This window comes from Dipodomys merriami, unplaced genomic scaffold (assembly GCF_024711535.1).
Source record: "Dipodomys merriami isolate MVZ:Mamm:240054 unplaced genomic scaffold, mDipMer1.0.p SCAF_19, whole genome shotgun sequence".
Lineage (NCBI taxonomy): Eukaryota > Metazoa > Chordata > Mammalia > Rodentia > Heteromyidae > Dipodomys > Dipodomys merriami.
In genome coordinates this window covers 4,801,734-4,827,840 of record NW_027203270.1, presented here as the reverse complement: position 1 = coordinate 4,827,840, position 26,107 = coordinate 4,801,734, and the positions used below count along the sequence as shown (strand labels likewise).

General features: G+C 39.7%; 1 protein-coding gene across 2 annotated transcripts in view; it reads right to left on the bottom strand.

Annotated features, from left to right (window-relative positions):
* Window positions 1–25,221, bottom strand: part of Dhx40 (DEAH-box helicase 40) — a 43,184-nt gene extending 17,963 nt beyond the window's left edge. The window contains exons 1-9 of one of the 2 annotated variants that reach the window (XM_070027050.1): window positions 25,051–25,221; window positions 24,017–24,184; window positions 20,561–20,706; window positions 18,962–19,081; window positions 18,531–18,758; window positions 18,364–18,430; window positions 16,491–16,622; window positions 3,010–3,109; window positions 125–211 (exon numbers count right to left, since the gene is read on the bottom strand). In XM_070027050.1, the coding sequence (XP_069883151.1) occupies window positions 125–211; window positions 3,010–3,109; window positions 16,491–16,622; window positions 18,364–18,430; window positions 18,531–18,758; window positions 18,962–19,081; window positions 20,561–20,706; window positions 24,017–24,184; window positions 25,051–25,162 (1,160 nt within the window). In that variant the 5' untranslated portion in view covers window positions 25,163–25,221. The remainder of the gene's footprint in view (window positions 1–124; window positions 212–3,009; window positions 3,110–16,490; window positions 16,623–18,363; window positions 18,431–18,530; window positions 18,759–18,961; window positions 19,082–20,560; window positions 20,707–24,016; window positions 24,185–25,050) is intronic. The other variant, XM_070027051.1, reaches the window with a different exon arrangement.
* Between the last annotated feature and the right edge of the window lie 886 nt (window positions 25,222–26,107).

Below are 26,107 nucleotides of genomic sequence, written 5' to 3'. Positions count from 1 at the left end.
GAGCCCCCAAATTGTTTTGTGAGTTTTCTAAACAATTTTCTTCCTATCCCTAAATAAAGTAGAAATTATATATAATTATATATCAACTGTTCTTTAAACAAAAAGGCCAAACAGAGACACTTACTTTGAAATTGGAACCACTTCGAGGATATCCAACCCTAACCTAGGGTTGTGATTTAACTGTTTCACAAAGCCACCATCTACCACATATCTAAAGAAAGAAGGAAAACAGGTTAAGTTTCTAGAAACTAAAGGAGAGACATTTATTTTTAACCACTTTAGGTTCTCCCTTTGATAAACGACATTATTTTTTATGTTAAGTAAGATAAGAATACAAAACTGGATGGATGGACGGACGGACGGACTGACGGACGGACGGACGGACGGACGGACGGACGGACGGACAGACGGACGGACGGACAGACAGACAGACAGATGGACGGACGTATGGACGGACACACGCACACACACACAGCTGGAAGTAGAACTCTGGCTACAGGGTAGAAGACTAGCCTTAACTGATAAATCTAAGGGATAGCACCTATGCCTTGAATTCAAGCCCCAGTACCACCTAGCTAGGAAAGTAAACAAGCAAGCAGAGCAAGCATAAAATCCTGAATCCACTGATTTTTTTTTTTGTCAGTCGTGGGGTCTGAACTCTGTCCCTCGACTCTTCAGCTCAAGGCTAGCGTTCTACCACTTGAGCCATAGTGCCCCTTCCGGCTTTTGCTGCTTATGTGGTGCTAAGGAATCGAATCCAGGGCCTCATGCATGAAAGGCAAGCACTCTAACATGAGCCAACTTCCCAGCCCTCCATTGATTTTTTTTTTTGGGGGGGGGGGGTCCAGTCGTGGGGCCTGAACTCTGGGCCTGGGTGCTATCCCTCAGCTCTTCAGCTCAAGGCTAGCGCTCTACCACTTGAGCCACAGCACCACTTCTGGCTTTTTTCTTTTAGCTTATGTGGTGCTGAGGAATCAAACCCAGGGCATCACGCATGCAAGGCAAGCGCTCTACCACTGAGCCACCTTTCCAGCCCCCCTCCATTGATTTTTGAGGTTTAATTTTATACCCTGCTACTCTGCCAAAGTTTGGAATTAGTTTGATTAACTTGGGAGTGGAGCCAGGGTTGTTCTTTTTTTTTTTTTTTGGTCCTGTCGTGGGCCTGAACTCTGGGCCTGGGCGCTGTCCCTCAGCTCTTCAGCTCAAGGCTAGCGCTCTACCACTTGAGCCACAGTGCCACTTCTTGGTTTTTTTTTTTTCTGCTTATGTGGTGCTGAGGAATCGAACCCAGGGCCTCATGCATGCAAGGCAAGCACTCTACCACCACCTTCCCAGCCCCCCATGGGGTTCTTTAAATACAAGATCATGTCACTCCAGTACCACCAAAAAATAAACAGATAAAAATAAAATGCAAAGGCAAACACTCAAATATGCCTTGAAAATAAAGATTTTTTAATGCTCAAAATCATAAATTTTAGCTGGGCGCTGGTGGCTCATGCCTGTAATCCTAGCTGTTCAGGAGGCTAGATCTGAGGATTGGGGTTCAAAGCCAGCCCAGGAAGGAAAGTTTATTTGACTTTTTTTTTGGTGGGGGGGGGGGGGGAGTTCCAGTCGTGGGCCCTGAACTCTGGGCCTGGGCACTGTCCCTCAGCACTTCAGCTCAAGGCTAGCGCTCTACCACTTGAGCCACAGCACCACTTCCAGCTTTTTTTCTTTTTTGCTTATGTGGTCCTGAGGAATTGAACCCAGGGCCTCATGCATGCAAGGCAAGCGCTCTAACATTGAGCTACCTTCCCAGCCCCATCCATTTGACTCTTTTTTTTTTGGCCGGTTGTGGGCCTTGAACTCTGGGCCTGAGCACTGTCCCTCAGCTCTTCAGCTCAAGGCTAGCGCTCTAGCTTGAACTACAGCTCCACTTTCGGTTTTCTGGTGGTTATTGAAGAGTTTCACGGGAAGTGGCGCTGTAGCTCAAGTGGTAGAGCGCTCGCCTTGAGCTGAAGAGCTGAGGGACAGCGCCCAAGCCCAGAGTTCAAGCCCCACGACCGACAAAAAAAAAAAAAAAAAAAAAAAAGAAAGAAATGAAGAGTTTCACGGACTTTCCTGCCCGGACTTTCCTGCCCCGGCGGGCTTTGAACCACGATCCTCAGATCTCAGCCTCCTGAGTAGCTAGGATTACAAGTGTGAGCCACTGGCGCCCGGCTTATTTGACTCTTATCTCTAATTAACCACCAGGAAATTGGAAGTGGTGTTGTGGCTCAAGTGGTAGAGCACTAGCCTTTACCTGGGGAGTTAAGGGACCAGTGCCGAGGCCCAGAGTTCAAGCCTCACAACTAACATAAATAAATCTTAAAATGCAATTTCATTACAAAATATGCATGCAAAAATAACTGAAACAAGTACATAAATATTTGTAGATTAATATTCATAGCCCCAACGTAAATAAAAATCCATCTGAATGTTCACTAAAGACAAAGGGTAGATGTACAATGAAATACTGTTTGATACATGCTACTTTATGATGAACCTTTAAAACATGCTAAGTAAAAGAATGAGACATAAAAAGTCATATATTGTATAATTCCATTTATATGCTATATCCAGAATAGAAATGAAAACTACACTAGTGGTTGCTAGGGGCGAAAGTGAAGAAGCCGAATGTGGGGTACTTGCTTAATGGACAAGGTGGTTAAATGTTCTAAAATAGAGATACATACTGCAAATGTACTAAATATCACTTGTTTATATCCCAATAAAAGAAATTAAATATACTTCAAAGTCAGATCTAGACCATTCTAATAGATTCAAAATCAATCCTTAATAGCCTTTAAACACAACTTTAAGTCAAATAAATAGAAAACAAGTCAGGTACAGAATTAAGTTAGGACCAACAGTAAGTCTCTAATTCACTAAAGCAACATTTTAAAGCAAGTTACTTAATAGTATTTGCCTGTACTGGAAAAAGAAAACTACAGAGGTTTCTTTGAATTAGGAGAATGTCAAAAGTTGTACCTGATCCCATCTATCGTCAAAGATGTTGCAGAAATATTGGTGGATATGACACATTTTCTAATTCCAGGTGGAGGTGGTAAAAATATTCTCCTTTGTTGATCTAAAATACATGTAACAAACAAAAATACTGGTTTATAATATGTCCTTGTCACCCTCATACCTTGAAGCGGTCATTTTTTTAATTGAAAGTTATGTTTTCTTCTCCTCTTTAATAATCTTAAATATAAAATACAATCTTTCACTGTTAATATTTTTAAGTGGAGTCATAGATGATTATAGTAAAACCACCTCTAGAGCAAACTCCTTTACCTAGGTCATGGTTCTATTTAAGAATATGTATAAAACTGTGGATTTCACATATGTACACACACACACACACACACACACACACACACGCACACGCACACACACACACACACATACACAAATAATGTTAATAAATTCGGACTCCCTAAAGCCAATCCATGAACAAATTGAAGACCTTAAAGGCTGATGAGCTAGCCGGGTGCTGGTGGCTCACGCCTGTAATCCTGGCTACTCAGGAGGCTGAGATCTGAGAATCTCGGTTCAAAGCCAGCCCGGGCAGGAAAGTCTGTGAGACTCTTATCTCCAATAAACCACTAGAAAACCAGGAAGTGGTACTGTGGCTCAAGCAGTAGAGCACTGGCCTTGAGCTGAAGAGTGCAAGGACAGCGCCCCAAGCCCAGAGTTCAAGCCCCATGACCAACCAAAAAAACAGAAAAAAGACTGATGAGCTAACACTTTTTGCTTTGGGGGTGAGAGATATGACTGCCTAACTAATAATTACCTCTCAAAAGAAGTAACACCACACTCATTTCCACTAGTGAAGGGTAAGCTCCAGCACCAATGTCTATAATATGCTCTCTTGCACTTCTGTACACTTTATAGCACCAGGAATAAATTAATTCCCCTAAGTAGGGGAGTCTGATTCTGGTGAACCTGGAGTAAGGTCCAAGAAGATTTTAAATTTGAAAGCTAGTATACAGGAATAAAGAAAAGTAAATTTGTAAACCACAGAGAAGTAACTAAAGTACCCTGAGAGATTAGAGAAAAGAACAAACTAGTGAGATGTTGAGAGTGTGTCTACATTCTAGGTACTTCTCAGGCCTTAAGAGACATGACTGAAATAAGAAATGGGTTGTCCAAACTCCACTCACCCACCCTCCCCTACCAGATTAAGCAGAAAATACAACAGAGTTGGAAGTGTTGGCAAGGAACAAGAGCTAAGTGAAAGTTGGAGAAGGATGAGTATGAATGTGTTCTGCAAAGTGTTAGATTGGTAACAGTAGAGTTGGAAGAAATAGAAAGCATCATATCATTTTCAAAATGGTAGGACTCAGAAATTATGACTGTGACAAATTCTAGGATGTTAAGTATTTGAAAGGATAGCTGACTTGGGAGTGAGATAAAAGGAAAGATCACAAATCTTCAAGGGAGTTGGTTAATCCTCTATTTCAGTGATATCCAAAGATTAGAAATATTCCAAGGAGAATATGGCAAAAGTACTGCAACACAGAAAGAAATTCTTAGTATTTGTGTTTATATTTTTCACAGCATCCTTTTCTCTCTCTCTCTCTCTCTCTCTCTCTCTCTCTCTCTCTCTCTCTCTCTCTCTCTGTCTGTCTCTGTCTCTCTCTCTCTCTCTCTCTCTCTCTCTCTCTCTCTCTCTCTCTCTCTCTCTCTCTCTCTCTTTGCCAGTCCTGGGGCTTGAACTCAGGGCCTAGGCTCTAACCCTGAGCTTCTTTTGCTCAAGGCTAGCACTCTACCACTTGAGCCACAGCACCACTTCTGGCTTTTTCTGTATATGTGGTACTAAGGAATTGAACCCAGGACTTCATACATGCTAGGCAAGCACTCTACCACTAAGCCACATTCCCAGCCCAAACTTTTTATTTTGGTCAGTCATGGGGCTTAAACTCTGGGTCTGGGTGAGGTCCCTCAGCTCTTTAGCTCAAGGCAAGCACTCTATCACTTGAGCCACAGCACCACTTCCGGTTTTCTGGTACTTAACTGGAGATAAGAGTCTCATTGACTTTCCAGCCTGGGCTGGCTTTGAATCACAATCCTCAGATCTCAGCCTTCTGAGTAGCTAGGATTACAGGCATGAGCCACTGGTGCCCAGCATTCAAAACATTTTGTTTTTTATTATACATTATATATTAATATAGTAGTATATACATTACTTGGTAAACAAAACTTTTAAAAATGCCTTCTATGTGATTTCCAGAAAATCAGCAGCCAAGAAAATCTTAAAATGGGGGCTGGGAAGGTGGCTCAGCGGTAGAGTGCTTGCCTTGCATGCATGAGGCCCTGGGTTCGATTCCTCAGCACTACATAAGCAGAAAAAGCTGGAAGTGGCGCTGTGACTCAAGTGGTAGAGAGCTAGCCTTGAGCTAAAGAGCTGAGGGACAGCGCCCAAGCCCAGAGTTCAGGCCCCATGACCGGCAAAAAAAAAAAAAAAAGAAAATCTTAAAATGGGGCTAGGGGTATTGCTCAAGTAGTACACTGCTTGCTTAGCATGTGCAAGACCCTAAGTACAATCTCCAGCATTATGAGGGAAAAAAAAAAAACAACTTAAGGGCTGGGAAGGTAGCTCAGTGGTAGAGCACTTGCCTTGCATGCATGACGCCCTGGGTTCGATTCCTCAGCACCACATAAGCAAAAAGAAAAAAGCCGGAAATGGTGCTGTGGCTCAAGTGGTAGAGCGCTAGCCCTGAGCTGAAGAGCAGAGGGACAGCACCCAGGCCCAGAGTTCAGGCCCCACGACCAGACCCCCCCCCAAAAAAAAAACAACAACTTAAAAACTTAAGTGAAAAATTGTTTTCAAGTAAACTTAGAAATATTCATGTGCAAAGTAATAAAACAAACCAAAGTTGAACTATTAGTTAAGAAAGAAAAGAATGGCATAGATAAGCAATTTTAAACTAGGTCAACCACCTGATTTTACAGCTGAGAAAACTCAAACCCAGGGAAAGGAGATGAAGTGCATGGTCCAAGATTTACATATTAACAGGCAAACAAACTTAACAGAGTTACATGATACTTCTTTACATCATTCTAAAATTAATTTGTCAAATAAAAAAGTGCTAGAAAGGTGACTTGGAAAATTGGTATTGTATCCAGCTACTTTGGAAGTTAAAGCAAGATGATTTCTTGAGCCCAAGTGTCTGGACAACATTAAAAAATAAACCACATTTGGAAAGCAGTCTGGAGGGTCCTTAGAAAGCTAAAGATTGACCTCCCTTACGACCCAGTCATACCACTTCTAGGCATCTACCCTGAACAACAGGAACCAATATACAAGGACACGTGCACCTCCATGTTTATTGCAGCACTGTTCGCAATAGCTAGGATATGGAAACAACCTAGATGCCCCACCACAGATGAATGGATCCAAAAATTGTGGTATCTATACACAATGGAATATTATGCAGCCATTAGAAATGACAAAATAATGGCATTTGCAGGGAAATGGATGGAGCTAGAAGGAATCATGTTGAGCGAGGTAAGCCAAGAACGAAGAGACAAACAGTACATGGTCTCCCTGATAAGTGGATGATGAATCCAAAATGTTAGGTGATATGATAAAACTAACAGGACTTAAGAAACAAAGAACTCCCACTCATCTGGTTGAACCACTACTAAATATCCCCATGCTGCTGATCACATATATGGTATATAACATATGAGCACCGTTATATATTACAGACTGTGATAGACAATTTGCTCCAGGAAAGTTAGAATGAACTTGTGACTTTAAATGAGCATCATTATTCCACAATACTGCGAATTTCCGGAAATTAAGTAATCACTTAATCACAATCAAAAAAAAAAAAAAAAAAAGAACCTTGGGGAAGGGAGGGAGGGAGGGGATGGTAGGGGGAAAACAATGGAGGGGGTAACAATATTCAAGAGGAAGTGGAAGTGTACTTATTACCTCACTCATGTAACTGTAACCCTCTGTATAGTATCTTTACAATAAAAAAAAAAAAAGTAAAAAAAAATAAATAAATAAAAAATAAACCACAATAAAATTATTCAGGCTTTGGAGAATATGATGAAAAGTTTAAGCGTGAATATTTAGGCATTTCTATACATAGATAGTAGCTTACTTCTTCTAGATAGTTCAGATGACTAATGTACTACTGTATAGTTTATGTTTATGAATTTATTATCTATTTATTCACTACATGTAACTTCATGAGGACAAAAGCTGTCTTTTAAGGCATATCCTAAGTACCTAGATAAATGTCTGCCTCATTTTAAGTTCTCAATAAATGGTTATTGAATAATTGATTAAAATTTTAGTAGAAAAATAAACATTAAGATTGTACCTTTAAAACTCTACCATAACATTTTGCAAAGTTCGGAATGTCTTTCTTTTTTTGCTGGTAGTGGGGCCTGAACTTGGGGCCTGGATGCTGTCCCTCAGTTCTTCAGCTCAAGACTAGCACTCTATCACTTGAGCCACAGTGCCGCTTTCGGCTTTTTCTGCTTATGTGGCGCTAAGGAATCGAACGAACTCAGGGCCTCATGCATGCAAGGCAAGCTTTCTACCACTGAGCCACCTTCCCAGCCCCTAGGAATGCCTTTCTAAACTAGTCATGATGATACATAACTGAGGAGGTAGAGGCACACAAGCATCACAAGTTCAATGCCAGCCTATGCTACATAATTCCAAACCAGCCTGGGATATACAGTGACAATATTATCTCAAGCTACATCTCCACAAAAAAAAACAAAGCAATGTCCTTTCTGAACATATTTACACATAATCAATCTGTTTTTTAATCAATCCATTGCTAAAAGATTTGTTTTATATAGCCTTCAGTTTAAGCAAAATTCATAACATTTTATTCAACACAAAATTAAGTCTTGAAACTACTGTTTAAAAAAGACAATTGTTTCACATTTTAAATTTCTCCCACATACTTTACACCATATTTCAGTTACAAACACAAGCCAATTTTGTTTTTAAAGGAATTGAAAATAATAAATATCGATATTCTTTTTTTTTTTTTTTTTTTTTGTCGGTCATGGGGCTTGAACTCTGGGCTTGGGCGCTGTCCCTCAGCTCTTCAGCTCAAGGCGAGCGCTCTACCACTTGAGCTACAGCACCACTTCCGGTTTTCTAGTGGTTTATTGGAGATAGGAGTCTCACGGTCTTTCCTGCCCAGGCTGGCTTTGAACCGCGATTCTCAGATCTCAGCCTCCTGAGTAGCTAGGATTACAGGCGTGAGCCACCGGCGCCCGGCTAATATCGATATTCTTAAAGTGAGTTTTCACTCTCCAGGCAGAAAAGAGGAAAATAAACGAATGTTTTTCACGAAAAGAAAGCAATTCTCAATACTTCCTTTATGATTATTCTATCTCAGAACCTGATACGGCATTACAATGTTATTAGTAAGGAGGGTAAAAAGTTGCCATAGAGACAGAAAGACTATCAAGAAACGAAGGTACTGGGTAATGTTCCTACAGAAGATATATAAATATATATTTGGCAACTGAATCTTCTTCATAAAATATCTCATCCCAAATATTGTTTTCCCCTCGCCCAAATCACAAAAGAGTGCTGATGTATATGTATATATGAATAAGAGAAATATAACAATGCAATAAACTTCAAAATTGTCAAAGAAAAAAAAGATTTAGAAGCAAACAGGTAAAAAGCACTATCTAGCTCAAACCCTGCCTTGACATGTAGAAGTCATATTAGGGGGAGTAAACAATGACTTAAGGCTGGACACTGGGGGCTCATATTCCCCTGGAGGATGAGATCTAACGATCACAGTTCAAAAGACAGCCCAGTCTGGCACTGGTGGCTCACTCCTGTAATCCTAGCTACTCAGAAGGCTGAGATCTGAGGATCACAGTTCAAAACCAGCCCAGGCAGGAAAGTCCATGAGATTCTTATCTCCAATTAACCACCAGAAAACCAGAACTGGAGTTGTGGCTCAAGTGGTATGGTAGAGCACTCACCTTGAGCTGAAGAGCACAAGGACAGCGCCTAAGCCCAGAGTTCAAGCCCTACAACCGACCAAAAAAAAAAAAAGAAAGAAACTAAAAATATGGGGAACAGAAAAAAATCTAACAGCAGAATAACTGGTACCCTGAAACAGAAAAACAACAAACTATATTCAAAGACTCTATATGAGAATGTCCTTGACCCAGAGTTCAAGCCCCACTACTGGGGAAAAAAAAAAAAAAAAAAGAATGTCCTTGAGATGAATTGGAGGCTGCAGATCAAAAAGACCACAGTAGAAATTTTCTTCATGTTTGTGATGGTGACTGTTCAATAGGAATATACATGGTCAAAATTCAATATGTTGTGCACTTAAAACAATAATTTTGTATGTATATTATTAGTGTATGTAAATTATATCTCAATAACTTGATTTCAAAAATAAGTACATCAAATTTCAAGAGATTTTAATACCAAAAATACCTAACTGAAACTCCTGAAGTCATGGATAAAAACAGAAAATTTCAGGCAATCAGACAGAAAAAAACAAATCACTTACAAGGAAGAGAAAAAAAATCAGGCTGGCCTCAGACTTCTCCGCAGCAACATTCAATGCCAGAAGACAACTGGATAACGTCTACCAAGTTCTAAGGAAAAGAAAGTGTGACCCAAGAACATAAAGCCCAGCCAAGAAGTAGTTTAAATATAAAGGCAAAAGCCACACATTCTCAAACATAAAAAGAGAGTACAGAACTCATATTTTGAAAAAAAGGAAGGATTAAAATACAGCTAACCTAAATGACTGAAGAATTAATGGGAAAACGTATTAAAAGGATTAATTGTGAGTACTGAAGATATCTGAACAATAACATGAACTAACAAAAATCAGTCAGAGAAGATACAGAGGATGAAAAGTGATTTTTGTCCTCATCTTTTACATTAGGGAATTAACAGTATAAGATCCCCAATCAAATATATCTTTAAAGACAGAAACAAGACATCTTAACATTTTTCATGTTTTTAATCTTTAATAAAAAGATTATTTTATGTGGTAAACATTAAACAATCTCTTTAAGTAAATTCAAGGAAAAGTAAATACTTAAAAAAAACAAATATAATTTCACTTAAAAGTATTTTTTTTTTTGAGACAAGTCTTGCTATAATAATCAAAGCTAGACTTAAACTTGCCTTTCTGGCTGGGAAGTTGGCTCAGTGGTACAGTGTTTGCCTTGCATGCATGAGGCCCTGGGTTCGATTCCTCAGTCCTCAGTACCACATAAACAGAAGTGGTGCTGTGGCTCAAGTGGTAAAGCGCTTGCCTTGAAGAGCTGAGGAACAGTGCCTACGCCCAGAGTTCAGCCCTCACGACCGACAAAAAAAAACAAACAAAAAAAAACTTGCCTTTCTCCTGCCTCTGCCTTCCAAGTGTTGATATTACAGGCATTGCCACTATGCCTACCTTTAACAAAGTATTTCAATCAAGGTTTGTATCTACTTATGCTTCTATATATGTACACATACACACATAGAGATGTATGAATAATGTTTTTCCTGTTACACATATAGCTATTCCTAGTAGAATAATTTGAGGTATTATCTTTACTTTTTATCTATGAAATTAAGTGTACATGTTGAATTGTCTTTAATAAAAACAGTATATTTATTTCTCTCAACCAAGTAATTTTTCTTAAAGAAAACTAGAGGAAATACACTAAGACATTGTTAATTTTGTACAGTGCAAGTAAGTCTTTGGTCTTTTTTTATGCTTTAATATTTTTTGCCAAGATAAAAAAGAAACACAAAATAGCATAAATATATAATCCCATTTTGCTTAAAAAAACTAAACAATAAAAATGTATTTTAATATATAAAGAAAAGGTTCAGGACAATGTCTCCAATGTATCTCAAAAATGTTAACAGTGATTACTACTTGGTAGGATCTTTGTGATTTTAAATATTTTCCTTATTTTATTTACTTGCAATATAATTCATAATTATATGTTTATTTAAGAGATTCCACAAGAGGGCTGGGAAGGTGGCTCAATGGTAGAGTGCTTGCCTTGCATGTCTGAGGCCCTGGGTTCAATTCCTCAGCACCACATAAGAAAAAAGCCGGACGTGGTACTGTGGCTCAAGTGGTAGAGCGCTAGCCTTGAGCTGAAGAGCTAAGGGACAGTGCCCAGGCCCAGAGTTCAGGCCCCACGACCGGACCAAAAAAAAAAAAAAAAAGAGATTCCACAAGGAAAAAATGATTCAACAGAGTAAAATTTTTCGCAGGAATATCACTAGCCTTTTTCTCTCCCATCTGGTTCCTTTTCTTTGTATATTCTAGAAATACAGATATTGTTTTATCACCCTCTACTGATTAATCACTTATCAAATGCATTAATGCCATGTGCCTCTTTCTGTAAATAAGAAGCCTGATTATCTGTAAATAAGACGTCTCATTATAGAAGCATATAATGTGCCATATGTTCTTCATTTTTCTAGAGAAAAAAGCTATGGTTTTTATAACCTTTCTAAAGGCACATGAACCTTCCCAACCCTCCCAAAAGGCTAAGAAGCACTAAATTTCAAATGATTACTTTCAGTGCTAAAATTCTCTAATTCCATGTAAATATTTGTATTTTATAAAACTGGTACATTTCAGTTTAGTATTTTGTGAGATTTAGTTTGCCTACACCCACATTTATTTAAAAAAAAACTGCATAAGCCCACAAAAACAAGCAAGTTATAAGAAGGAAAATGTATGAGAGCTATAGTGTTTAAAACATTAAAAGAATTTAGAAGAAAATAAAGGTCTGGAATTCAGTTAAATAAAGTGAGTATGATTCAACATACAGTACAGAATACTTGCCCTCAAGAAGTTTATAATTTCATAGAGGGCATAAGACAATTATAACACAGGGTAGAATGTGTTAAGTGTAACAGAGATACAAGAAAGCAAGAGAAGTTCAAATGAGGAAAAGATCAAAGTATTGTGTGAGGAAGAAAAACAGGAAAGGTTTTTATGAAGTTGACTACACTAGTGAAGTGAAACAGCAGGATTTCAACCAGTGAGAAGGAAGGAGGAAAAATGGATGGCAGTTCAAGATAAGGAAACCGCAAAAGCAGAATCACAAAAAGGATGAGGGAAGAAAAACAAAAACAATTCCTACCCTGATAGAACATTAGTGATAGCTATGTGTAGTCCAATATAATCTAATATAATCTCCATATTTGACAGATGAAAATTTTGGTTGTCAATTTGGAAAACATTTAAAATTTGTCTTTAAAACAGTCACTCTTGGAGCTAGGAAGGTGGCTCAGCGGTAGGGTGTTTCCCTCACATGCATGAGGCCCTGGGTTCGATCCCTCAGCAACACCTAAACAGAAAAGGCCAGAAGTGGTGCTGTGGCTCAAGTGGTAGAGAGCTAGCATTGAGCTGAAGAGCTGAGGGACAGTGCTCAGGCCTAGAGTTCAAGCCCCACAACTGACAAAAAATAAATAAATAAATAAAAGCCACTCTCATAGCTAGCCTAGAAGAAAAAAATATATATATATATTATATACATATGTATATATACATATAATATCTACTTCAGCCAGGCACCAATGGCTTAAAACTATAACCCTAGAAATTTAGGAGGCTGAGATCTGAGGACCTCTGTTCAAAGCCAGCCAGAAGCAGACAAATCTGTAAGACTCTTATCTTCAATTAACCAGGAAAGCAGGAAGTAGAGGCATGGCTCAAGTAATGTGCCAGCAAGCACATGGAAAAAGCCAAGTAGGAGGCGCTAATTTCAAGCCCCAGTTGGCACAAAAAAATTAAATAAAAATAGTTAATAAATAGTTAATGGCCAGGTGCTATGCCTCATGCCTGAGATCCTTAGTTACTCAGGAAGATGAGATATGATGATTCAAGTTTGAGGCCAGCCAGGGAAGGAAAGTCTGTAAGACTCTTATCTCCAATCAATTAGCAAATGCTGGAAGTAGAGCTGTGGCTCAAGTTGGGAGTGTTAGTGTTAAGCAAAAATAAAAAGCTCAGGGACAGCACTCAGGCCTTGAATTCAAGCCCCAGGACCAGCACAAAAATAATAAAATGTTGAACACTGTTTAACCCTTATTTTATTTTTTTTACAGGAAACAGGCAAGAAACCACTGTTCTTCTCCTCCCTCTCAAGTAAACTTTAATGTCCCAAAAGCATAGGAAATCAGTTTACCTTTGATAGTGCTCTTGGAAATCAAAAGGGAAACTAAAATAAACAACTATTCAGCAATAGCTCTGTTCACACCCAATCTCACAGCTTTACCATTCATAACCTAAGAAATTACATATACTGGGAAATAAGGCTAAAAGCCAGTTATAGTCATGCTGGAAGGATAATGAAAGAGAATATTAAGTTGGCATTTTAATTCCATTGGAAGTAGGGAACAGCTGTCAGTACTAGAAGACTAACAAAACCAGAGTTACATTCTTGGAAAAATTATGCTTACCATTTCAGGGAAGACAGTAAATTAAATCAGGAAAAATAAGTCAGCAGAATATAGAAACAACTCAGGAAAGCTAAATGAGGATCCCAACTCTAGCAATGCATGAATAAAGGAGGAAATGAAGTGGACAAAACAACAGTAAAAGGACATCTATCTGTATAACTTGCCACTTGCATAGATTCAATGATCTGGGGTGATATGATACACAGACCAAAAAGCCCATTTAGGAGACACAGGAGGTTCAAGATAGGGGAGTGAGACTGAAGAGGCAGTGCTCATGAATCATCCTTCGAAGTGAAAGATGAATCCTTGAAGACAACCACTCAAAAGCAGAAACCAAGAAAACAAGAAGATAAAGATATCTTAAAGTTATGTTTTGGGGAGGACAACTTTGCCAAAGAGGAACTGCTGGCAACAGCCTCAGGGAAGGAGTAACCCAAAGAACCAGATAATTAAATATTATCCCAGAGGAAAGAACTTCAAGCCATTACCACTGTATTACAAAGTGAAAATACAAACGTACAGAGAGGTGAGATTTGAGAAACAAGCTGTGACTAGAGCCTTTAATAATATAAAATTCTTATTTGTGAAAGTTAATACAGAGACAATAGCAGATACCAATTTACTTTCAGTGTGGCAATAAGATGAAAAAACATTTATTTCATATAGAAAAATATATTTAATAACAAAGCAACCATCGTTTTTTGTTGGGGTTTTTTTTTTTTTTTTGGTTGTGGGGCTTGAACTCTGGGCCTGGGTGCTGTCCCTCAGCTCTTCAGCTCAAGGCAAGCACTCTACCTCTTGAGCCACAGCACACTTCCAGTTTTCTGGTGATTTATTGGAGATAAAGAGTCGCATGGACTCTTCTACCCGGGCTGGCTTTGAACCTCGATCTTCAGAGCTCAGCCTCCTGAGTAGCTAGGATTACAGGTGTGAGTGAGCCACCAGCGCCCAGCCATCATGAGTTTTGAACTTAGTTACAAAGTTACTCAGGAAAGAGCCAGCAGATCAAATTCCAGACAATAATGAGAACATTAAATATCTAATAATGATTTAAAATTCCCTTTTATATGCAGAAAATTGAGAGCAAGAGCCTAATATCACATAAGAGACTTCCAAACTAGCACAGGGGCTAAGGTTCTTAACTAACACATATATTCCTAAACTTTAAAATATAAGAACTAAAAACTGCCTAACTCAACAAAAAAAGTCATAAAAATCATAAAAGATAAAAAAAACATTTAAATGTTAACCTGAGTCAAAATCCAATAGGCTAATTTCTCTTTTTTTTTTTTTGGGGGGGGGTCCCATTGTGGGGCCTGGGCGCTATTCCTCAGCTCTTCAGCTCAAGGCTAGCACTCTACCACCTGAGCCACAGCGCCACTTCCGGCTTTTTTCTTTTTGCTTATGTGGTGCTGAGGAATTGAACCCAGGGCCTCATGCATGTAAGGCAAGTGCTCTACCACTGAGCCACCTTCCCAGCCCCTAGTTTTACACATCAAATTCCATTAATTAAAAAAAAGAACTTACAAATTCTAACTTCAATGAGCACCAGTGGCTTACACCTGTAAACCCAGCTATTCAGAAGGAATGCAGTTTGAAGCCAGCCAACTCTTATTTCCAACTAATCACAGAAAAAAAGGGAAGTGGTGCTGTGGCTCAAGTGGTAGAGTGTTGGCCTGGAGCAAAAGATGCTCAGGGACTGTGCCCAGGCCCACAGTTCAAGCCCCAGGAGTGGCAAAAAAAAAAAAAAACAAAAACCCAAAAAACCAAAAACCTAACCTCAACAATATTAGGAGCAAATATGAAAATAAGAGTTAACATATGATTCCTTTGTTTTTTCTTTAGAATAAAGTTGATTTGAAAGTGAATGAGCCAGGTAATTGTGACTCATGCATGTAATCATTTTTTTTTGGGGGGGGGGTCAGTCATGGGCCTGAACTCTGGGCCTAGGTGCTGTCCCTCAGCTCTTCAGCTCAAGGCTAGCGCTCTACCATTTGAGCCATAGCGCCACTTCCGGCTTTTTCTGCTTATGTGGTACCAAGTAATCAAACCCAGGGCCTCATGCATGCAAGGCAAGCATTCTACCACTGAGCCACCTTCTCAGCGCCATAATCCTATCTACTCAGGAGGCTGAGATCTGAGGATTGCAATTCAAAGCCAACCTGAACAGGAAAGTCCATAAGCCTTTCATCTCCAATTAACCAACAGAAAACCAGAAAGTGGCATTATGACTCAAAATGGTAAAGAGCTAGTCTTGAGCAAAAGTGTCCAGGCCCTGCCCTACAACTGACCAAAAAAAAAAAAAAGTGAAGGAATAACCATGAAAAGTAGCAAAAGCTCTCCATCAGAAGTGTCTGAAAAAGGGGCTGAGAAGGTGGCTCAGTGGTAGAGCGCTTGCCTTGCGTGCATGAGGTCCTGGGTTCAATTCCTCAGCACCACATAAGCAGAAAAAAAAAGCCGGAAGTGGCACTGTGGCTCAAGTGGTAGAGTGCTAGCCTTGAGGTAAAGAGCTGAGGGACAGCGCCCAGGCCCAGAGTTCAGGCCCCACGACCGGACCCCTCCCAAAAAATAGATCATTCTTGAAGTACAGACTAATTGATGGCTAACTAAAACAGGGAAAAAAATCCACTATGTTTAGTCCTAGATATATTTGGATATATATGTGTAAAAATTCTGAAGCAAGGGCAAATTATGTTTGATTTGCGCTACTACTAAGAAATTATCATCCTTAAAGAATCACCACCACTATTTCTGTTCTGCTAAAACATGACATAGTCTAACTTAATAACATAAAAGGGTTATCTAAGGTTCTTCTCTTGAGGAATGACACCTCTCTTAATGTCTTATTTCATGATCTTGGTTATGATCTGTGTCTTAGTAACAAAAGCAAGGTCAGTTGTTGAAATTTGTTATCTAAACACTTAAGATCCATGTACTTTCTGTTGGGTGTACGTATGTATTTATATATTTCAATAAAGAGCTTTAAGAACCAGTCATATTTTCTATCCAAGTAAAGATTTACCTGTAGTCATAGATCCATAACACGGCAATATTAACAAGCCATCTAGAGTGGTATCTTGAACATCATAATCATAATCAACAGACTCTGCCATTTGAAAAAGTAACTCACAACTTTTTTCAATTTCAAACTGGCCTGAAATAGGAAGGAAGGATAACTTCAGCAAATGAACAGCAAAATTTATTTAAAATATTTTTTGAAGTCTGCATTAAAATTAGTCTTTCCTAATAGTTTCAATTAATCAGTCATTTGATCTACAGTACATAAACACATTAGATGTATCAAACCGCATCAATAAAACTGAAAGCAGCTGGGAACCTGTGATTCACACCTAGCAACTCAGGAAGCTAAGATCTGAGGATCCTGGTTCAAGGCCACCCTAGATTTGTGAGACTCATGTCCAATTAAGCACCAAAAAAACAGAGGCAGACCTGTGGCCCAAGTGATAGTGCACTGGTTTTGAGCAAAAAGCTGATAGTACCTAGGTCCTGAGTTCTAGCCCTAGAGCTGGCTCTATCTTCTCATTCTCTGTCTCTGTCTCTGTCTCTCTGTCTCTGTCTCTTTCTCTCTCTCACACACACACAAACACACACACACAGACACACAGACACACATACACACCTGAAATCAAAAATACACCAGTTTGAAGGGTAAAATTTCTAAAGAAAAAGTGTTTATCACCTTCAAGCCTTTCTCCTTGGTAAGAACAAATTTACCATTGTACAGATAAGGGAAACATCCAGGAGACACTGAATTTAGGTACTTCAAGTAAGTAGTAACTTCCAAAAGGAAAACAAATTGTTATAATGTCTCACTTCTGACATTAACACAAGGCAGAATAGGAGATGAACTATAATATGACTTAAAAACAAGACTCTTTCCTACTAGCAGGATAATACTACTTAAAAAGATACACTAGTTGAGGATATAACTGTTTTAAGAAACTCAAAAAATAGGGCATAAGTTTCACCATAATACATGGATTCCATACTTAATGTACTGCTATTATCTAGTATCATTCCACTACTCAAAGCAAAAAGAAACTGGTAGGATGTCATTTACCAGTTAGTCTTTACAAAAGTGTCCGTGTAGGGCTGGGAAGGTGGCTCAGTGGTAGAGTGCTTGCCTTGCATGCATGAGGCCCTAGGTTCGATTCCTCAGCACCATAAGCAAAAAGAAAAAAGCCGGAAGTGGCGCTGTGGCTCAAGTGGTAGAGCGCTAGCCTTGAGCTGAAGAGCTGAGGGACAGCGCCCAGACCCAGAGTTCAGGCCCCATGACCAGACCCCCCAAAAAAAAACCAAAAACAAAAACAAAAGTGTCCGTATATTTCACATTTTTACTAACAAATTTGGCATTCTGTATACTATCTAATCTATCCAGATGGTAATAAACAGGGCAAAAGTCAAGAAAAGAGTACCCATGGGGCTAGGAAGGTGGCTCAGTGGTAGAGTGCTTGCCTTGCATGCATGAGGCCATATAAGCACCATATAAGCAGAAAAAGCCAGAAGTGGGGCTGAGGCTCAAGTGGTAGAGCGCTAGCCTTCAGCTGAAGAGCTCAGGGACAGCACCCAGGACCAGAGTTCAGGCCCCACAACTGACCAAAAAAAAAAAAGAAAAGAGTACCCATCCCAAAAGAGGTAGTACTCTACATCCACTATTTACAAATAGTAAATATTAGCCAGGCATAACAGTATGCACCTGCTCTACCAGCTCCTTGGAGAATGAGGCGGGAGGACTGCTTGAGCCCAAAAGTTCAAGGTCAGTATAGACAACAAACAACACCAAACATAAAATACATACATACATACATACACACACACGCACACGCACATGCACACAACATATGACATTGTACAATCTGATATGGAATGCTTACCTGTCAGAAACACTAAGATATCTCCAGCCATTTCATTCAAATGAATATCCATGGTCACTTTTACAATCTAAAACATTAAAAAACAGAGAACAAATGAATTACCAAACTACTCAATTAACAAAAATTACAGATTCAAATAAAAGACATAAAAAGATGTCAAGTAATACCGCTTGAATATATGCAGTATTTTCTCTGTCTCGTGGGCCAATCAAATTGCAGAATTTTTCTCTAACTGGATAAAGCCTTCCAGGTATGTCAAATATAGGACAATTTCCAAAGAACGCAGAAAGCTTGGCTAACTCCATAGTTGCTGACATTATTACCACTTTTAAATGTTCCTTCCTGTTTGGAGACTTCTCTTGAAATAGCTTCTTTAATAAACCAAATAAAATATCCTGAAAGAAAAGTAAAGTCTATTAAGTCACAAATAAATTTAACAGTCAATCTATTTTAAGTACATGGCTATCCTAAATCAAGTAATTTCTATTTCAACTGATTACAATGTAAGTAAGAGGTGCCAATTCTCTGTACAATAAAAGCTACCCAATCAAATGAACTACTTGTTAATAAAAACAGATAAGCAAATATTAATACTCACTGTAGTTAGAGTTCTCTCATGAGCTTCATCCAAAATTATGACACTGAATTTGGTAAGATTTGGATCTCCCAGAATATGTTTCAGTAAACACCCATCTGTCATGTATTTGATTGCTGTTTCCTAATGTTAAAAAACCAGCAGAGCAAATCAATTCTCAACATCACAAATATGTAGCACTACTTCCTCAACTAAATTCTACCCCCACATACAGACATTCAGTGATCAAATCAATATGACTGAAACAAGCTCCTAAAATAGTCTGATATTTATGGTCAATTATGAAACATGATTTATACAGCTAAGGACCTAACGGCCTTAAAAACAAAAAGGAAAGCTAACTTTATTAAATTATCATTTTTCCATTGACTTCAAAAATTGATTTGATAAATACAATGCCTTTGCACAACTGAAGATAATTAAAAAAAAGAAAAAATAAAAACACTATATGAACTCTTAAACATGCTAAGTGAAATAAGCAACAGAAAATACAAAATATTGTGCGATTTCACTTATGAAATTCCTGGAGTAGACAAATTTCTAGAAAGTAGTCTAAACGGTAGAGAGGCTGGGGAATAGGAAGTTTTAATTTATTGTTAAACACATACAGTTTCTGTTTGGCATGATGAAAAATTCTGAAAATACTGAACAAAATTCTGAAAATACACAACATTGAATTGTAGATGTACCTAATGCCATAGGATTATACACCAACAAATGACTGAAACAGTAAATTTTAGGTTATATACATTTAACAACATTAAAGAAAATTTTAGGTTCAAGCATAACCCACATATCAAGGACTTTATGGCTTTAAAACAGTAAAATAAGAGAGTCCTAAGAAAAATAAACATTATTTTCACTAATGAACTGAGAGAAAAAAATGGGTTAAATATCAGCTACCTCAGAGCTAAAGCATTAACAATGTTTTAATTCTAATCTAGGGCTTTGTTTCTTTAAAATAAATATGGAAAGCCATGCACTAGTAGCTCATGCCTGTAATCCTACTCAAGAGGCCGAGATCTGAGGATCACGGTTCAAAGCCAGCCTAAGCAAGAAAGTCCGTGAGACTCTTATCTCCAATTAACCACCAGAAAACCGGAAGTGGCACTGTGGCTCAAGTGGTAGAGCACTTGCCCTGAGTTGAAGAGCTGAGGGACAGCACCCAAGCCCAGAGTTCAAGCCTCACGACCGACAAAAATAAATAAAAATTTTAAAAATGTAAGAAAAAAAATGGAATTTTGAAATTTAAAATGTTTCATAAAACATCATGGTACATGCCTATATCCCAGCTAAGGAGGTAGAAGCAGGAGGATCAGGCCAGCCTGGACTACAAAGTGAGTTCAAAATCAGCCTGAGCTACATTGTAAGATCCTGCCTCACAAAACTAAGGGCTGGGATATAGCTCAGTGGGAGAGAGCTATATATACTATATATAATGTACATTATATATTAGTCTATACGATATAAAATATATATTTGGCATTTTTCATACACATTAAAAACCCCTATCATAACTTTTTCCATTTTAAGTCACTTAAATATAAACTTAAGTACTTAAATATAAACACTTAAGTACTTAAATATAAACAACTTTTATACCTTAGAGCTGCAATCATCAAAACGAACTTGGTATCCTACTTTGGATCCCAAAGCACATTTCATTTCTTCAGCAACCCTCTGAGCAACTGATATGGCAGCTACTTTTCGTGGCTGAGTCACACCAATCATACCATGCTGTGAAAACCCTACCATAACCAGAAGTTTAAAAAGAAGAAAAAAAGTTAGTTAGTGATATCTTCTTCCTACTAGAACAAAATTATTTCTGATCAATCAATACAAGTGGTTTGAATCCTTGCAAAAGAAAATCCTATTGTACTACATTTGCATCACAGATATTTAAGTATTAATTAAAAACAAGAATGCATCAAGAATATATATATATATATATATATATATTTTTTTTTTTTTTTTTTTTTGGGTCCGGTTGTGGGGCCTGAACTCTCGGCCTGGGCGCTGTCCCTCAGCTCTTCAGCTCAAGGCTAGCGCTCTACCATTAGAGCCACAGCGCCACTTCCGGCTTTTTTCTTTTTGCTTATGTGGTGCTGAGGAATCGAACCCAGGGCCTCTTGCATGCAAGGCAAGCGCTCTACCACTGAGCCACCTTCCCAGCCAAGTAACTTATTGTTTTTTTGTTTTTGTTTTTGTTTTTTTTTTTGTTTTTGTTTTTTGTTTTTTATGTGGTGCTGAGGAATCGAACCCAGGGCCTCAGGCATGCAAGGCAAGCGCTCTACCACTGAGCCACCTTCCCAGCCCCAAGAATATATATTTTTGAGGGTAAGAGACATAGCTCAGTGGTAGAGGTGCTTAGCAACTACAAGGTCTATGTTCAAACCCCAGTACCCCCCCCCACACACATATGCACACACGTGAGTGTGCGCACGCACACATACATATACACTTCCATTCTAAAAGTATATTTATTTTTTGCCAGTCCTAGGGATTGAATTCAGGACGTGGGCACTGTCCCTGACCACCTTCTTTTACTTAAGGCAAGCAATCTACCACTTAAGCAAGAGTGCCACTTCCATCTTTTTGCTTATGTGGTACTGAGGAATCAAACTCAGGGCTTCATACATACTAGGCAAGCACTCTACCACTAAGCCACATTCCAAGCCCTAAAGGTATATATTTTAATTATGTTTGAGTTTTTCTTTTTTTTTCTTTCTAATTTCCTTATAATACTTTCTTGACTTTTTTAGATAAGTTCTCATTATTTCCCCGATAGGCCTCGAGTTCCTAGACAAATCAGTTCTCCTACCTCAGTCTCTCAAGCAGCTGAAACTACAAGTGCACACTACCACAACTGGCAAACAATTTTAAAACCTAGAAATCCATAAAATACTACACACTTCTTAAAATAAAGGAAAAATTTTGTTCCCCCCCCCAAAAAAAAAATCCTGGAATTAAATATACTACTTTTTATTGATTCTTGCAGGCACATTATATTATTCATTTTCTTGCAGGCTTGTTATTACTATTCATTTTCTCTGGAAATGGAGATTCATCTTACAATTGATTATACCTTTTTTTTTTTTTTTGGTCGGTCATGGGGCTTGAACTCTGGGCCTGGGCGCTGTCCCTCAGCTCTTCAGCTCAAGCCGAGCATTCTACCATTTGACCCACAGCGCCACTTCTGGTTTTCTGGTGGTTAACTGGAGATAAGAATCCCACAGACTTTCCAACCCTTTTTTAAAAATAGGGGGTAGAACTCAGGGCCTAGCACTTGATAACCAACTGAGCCACACCTTAGTTCTTTTTTTCTTTCTTTCTTTTTTTCTTTTTGCTGGTCCTGGGGCTTGACCTTGGCCTGGGCACCATCCCTGAACTTCATTGTGCTCAAGGCTAGCATTCTACCACTTGAGCCACAGTGTACTTCTGAATTTTTCTGAGTAGTTTATTAAAGAGTCTCATGGATTTTCCTACCCAGGTTTCAAATTATGGTCCTCAGATCTCAGCCTTCTGAGTAGCTAGGATTACAGGCATGAGCCACCTGTGCCTGGCTTACACATCCTAGTTCTTCATGTTACTTTTTCTTCCTACTAGTATACAAGTTAGTGGTATGATTTAATGGCTGGCAACTTGAGTTTGATACATCACACTCAGTAAGAAATATTAGTGAACTATATCCTATAATAAAGTTCTTTACCAATCTTACAGTAGAAACTTTTCTCATACTGAACAGAAAGACTAGGAATTTTGTTTTGTTTTGTTTCTGTCAGTCATGGGGTTTGAACTCAGGGCCTGGACACTGTACCTGAGCTTTCACTCAAGGCTAGCAGTCTACCACTTTGAGCCCAGTGCCACTTCTGTTTTCTGTGTGGTTAATTGGAGATAAGAGTCTCACAGGGATTTTTTTTTTTTTTTTGGCATGGGCTGGCTTTGAACTGCGATCCTTACATCTCAGCCTGAGTAGCTGGGATTACAGTCATGAACCACCAGTGCCAGGCTCATTTTGTTTTGTTTTTGGGGCAAATTCTTACTATGTATCCCAGACTGCCCTAGAATTTTCAATCATTCTGCCCCAGCTCCTGAGTTCTGGGATTATACAAGTTTGCAATACTGTGCCAATCTCCCTTATGGGTTTTATATGTTAGCTAGCCTAGTCCTGGCAGAATCAAGAAATAAACAATTATCTGATAATGCTCTAGAGAAAGAACCAATAAAAACTAATGTCAGCAACAGATATCAATACATTCCTTCCTCCTCAATATTACTTCAATACCAAATAGCTAATACCCTAATGCAAGAGAGCCACAGTCTATAGAAGAAAATTAACACATTCCTTTCATTCTCCTATTATTACTGTAATTAAAGCAGAAATATCTGTCATCCCAACTAATTCCTGAATTTGAAATAAGGCCACAAAGAAGCAAAGGATCGGGGCTGGGAAGGTGGCTCTCATGCCTGCATGCATGAGGCCCTGGGTTTGACTCCTCAGTACCACATAAGCAGAAAAAGCCAGAAGTGGTGCTGTGGCTCAAATGGTAGAACACTAGCCTTGAGCTGAAGAGCTGAGGGACAGCAAGCTCCCAGGCCCAGAGTTCAGGCCCCATGACTGACAAAAAAAAAAAAAGAAGAAGAAGAAGAAGAGGCAAAGGATTGTAATCTCAGCTACTCATTAGGTGGAAATTGAGTAGATTATGGTTCAGGGCTAGTCAAGAGGGGAGGAAGGAACTAGTAAAACCCTATCTCAACAAATAAGCTAGGCATAAGTAGTGTGCACCTTTAATTCCAGCTAGGCAGCAGAATGTGAATATAAGGATCAAAGTATGAGACTAGACTAGGCAAAAAAGGACGAGATCCTACCTGAAAAATAATCTAAAGGAAAAAAGTCAGCAATCATAAAGTCCTAAATACAAATCCAAGTACTACTCTAAAAAAAGAGCTGCAAAGGAGATAATATGAGAGTTAGAATTATAAAACAACAGAAGTCCTATTAACCTTAAAATGGGTATTTTTTAAATACTTCCAAAGTCACCCAGAATAAAATTTTACCTGCTTCATATAGATACTTTGGGAGCTGAGTTGTTTTACCACTTCCAGTATTTCCAGTAACAATAAGGAATGAATTGTCCCTTACAGCTTGAATAAGCTTTTTTCTTTGTTTCTGAATAGGAAAAGTTGGAGTAGTTCCTCCCTCTTGTGATGTGCATCCTTTCTCCTCTGTTATAACAGAAAAAAATAATTGCACAATTAAAAGACCTATGAAGATATCTGATAATTTCTTAGAACTGCAAAGGCATCGAATTCTAGGGTTGGAAGGGATCAATCCATGACTTTCCAGTTACATCATCTATGAACAATTCACTGGAGGAGGTTTATAAGCTTGAAATAACTTTTTGGTGAAATCAAACTTCAGGCTTTGTTCATACCTAACTCAAAAGTACTTGACAAAGTGGGTTTGGCACAAGGCAGTGCATGTGCAAGCATTACCTACACAGACGCACAAAACCCCAATTTTCTTAAACAATAGACCAAGAGCTAGAACACCGCAGAAAACTCTCAGCTGAATTGGAAGGCACCTGTGTTTGCTTCTGATTCATGGTTCAAGTTAGGTCCCTGTTCAGAGTGACTGATATCCCAGAAGGCCAAGTGGTGGGTAACCATGGAAACTGGCTCCTGGAAACTGGCTCCCTTCATACCGTACCCAAAGGCAGGCTGGCGGCCCGAGGAGGGAGGGGGGGGGGATATGAACGGGTAGAGAACAAAGGCTTTAGGAGTCTGTTTAACAGCAGAACGCATATCGGCGTTTGGGGTTCACTTTTTGTCCCCCCGAAAAGGTTTTCTCCCAACTTGGGCTTGGGACCGCCCCCCTCGAAGGCAAAGTGCTCACTAGTCTCAAAGTTCGCCTCAGGCTGGGAGGAACAGGAGGACGCCACGGCTTCGCGCCCCCCGCACCCCGACATTCTTCTCAGCCTACCCCAGGGCGGACTTTCAGCCTCCCAACCCTCAGGCCGTAACAAACTCCTGCTGTCTTTCCCCAGCGTTCCCACCCCCCCCCCACTCCGCTCCCCGCCCACGGTTCGCACCTCTATCCGCGATGGAAACCACCGACGGCCGCTCTTCCTGGAGCTCCCTCGACCGCTCACCTTCCTCCTGCCGCCTTGGCGCCCTGCCCGCGACGGCAGGAAACCGGGACATAGACCTGGCCCGGAGCGGAGGTGAGCACGTCCAGTGATGTGAGGAGATTGTGGGGGGGAGGGAGGGTGAGGGGGGGGGGGAGTGAGCGCAGTCGCACCCTGATGACGTCAGGCTGTTTACTTCCGCGCGTGCGACTGGAAGCGAAGGGAGGGAGCGCGGCTGGAGGATGACGTGGCGCGCGGTGGCACGCCAGCCGAGGCCCCGCCCCCAAGGCTTTCCCGCCAACCGCCACGTGCCTCCTGCCTCGGGCCGCGAAGCCATACCAAGCACCCTAGGTTTCCGGTGTTCCCTCGTGTTCTGTGCCACGGAGTCTGGGCTTGACACGCTTGAGTCAACAGAACCCTTTGCTGGGGACCCAGTTAGAGCCATCCTACAGGGAGGCCTTTGCAATTTATGCTCCTCTTTCTCCATCTGAACTGTTCAAGACCCACAGTTACTGACTGGTCCTCCAAACTTCTACTTATGGAGGATCCAAAACTTAGGTTCCCCTGTGCTGTTCCTGCACAGAACCCTACATTCTCATTGGTTGCCAGACTTTCTCTTCCCTCTTACTAGACACTAAAGCCCCATTAGAGTCAGAAATTCAGACTACAACTTCACACCCAGCAAATCGGGGTTCAAGCTGTCAACATTGGTTGAATTTCCTGGGCTTAGATGAATGGATAATTGATCATGGAAACTAAGCCCAATTTGAGTAGATGTGCATTCCTCAGAAACCACAATAGCAGAAAAGTTCCAGAGATATACAGCATCTGAGATGGAGTGACTTAAAGGTGCTTTGAGCTGGGTGCCAAGTAGCTCATACATATAATTCAGTCTACTCAGGAGGTTGAGATTTGAGGATTGCAATTTCTATCACGCCTGGGATGGAAAGTCTATGAGACTCTTATCTCCAATTAAACACTAAAAAAAGGAGGGGGAGAATAAGAGTAGAAAAGATGAGGA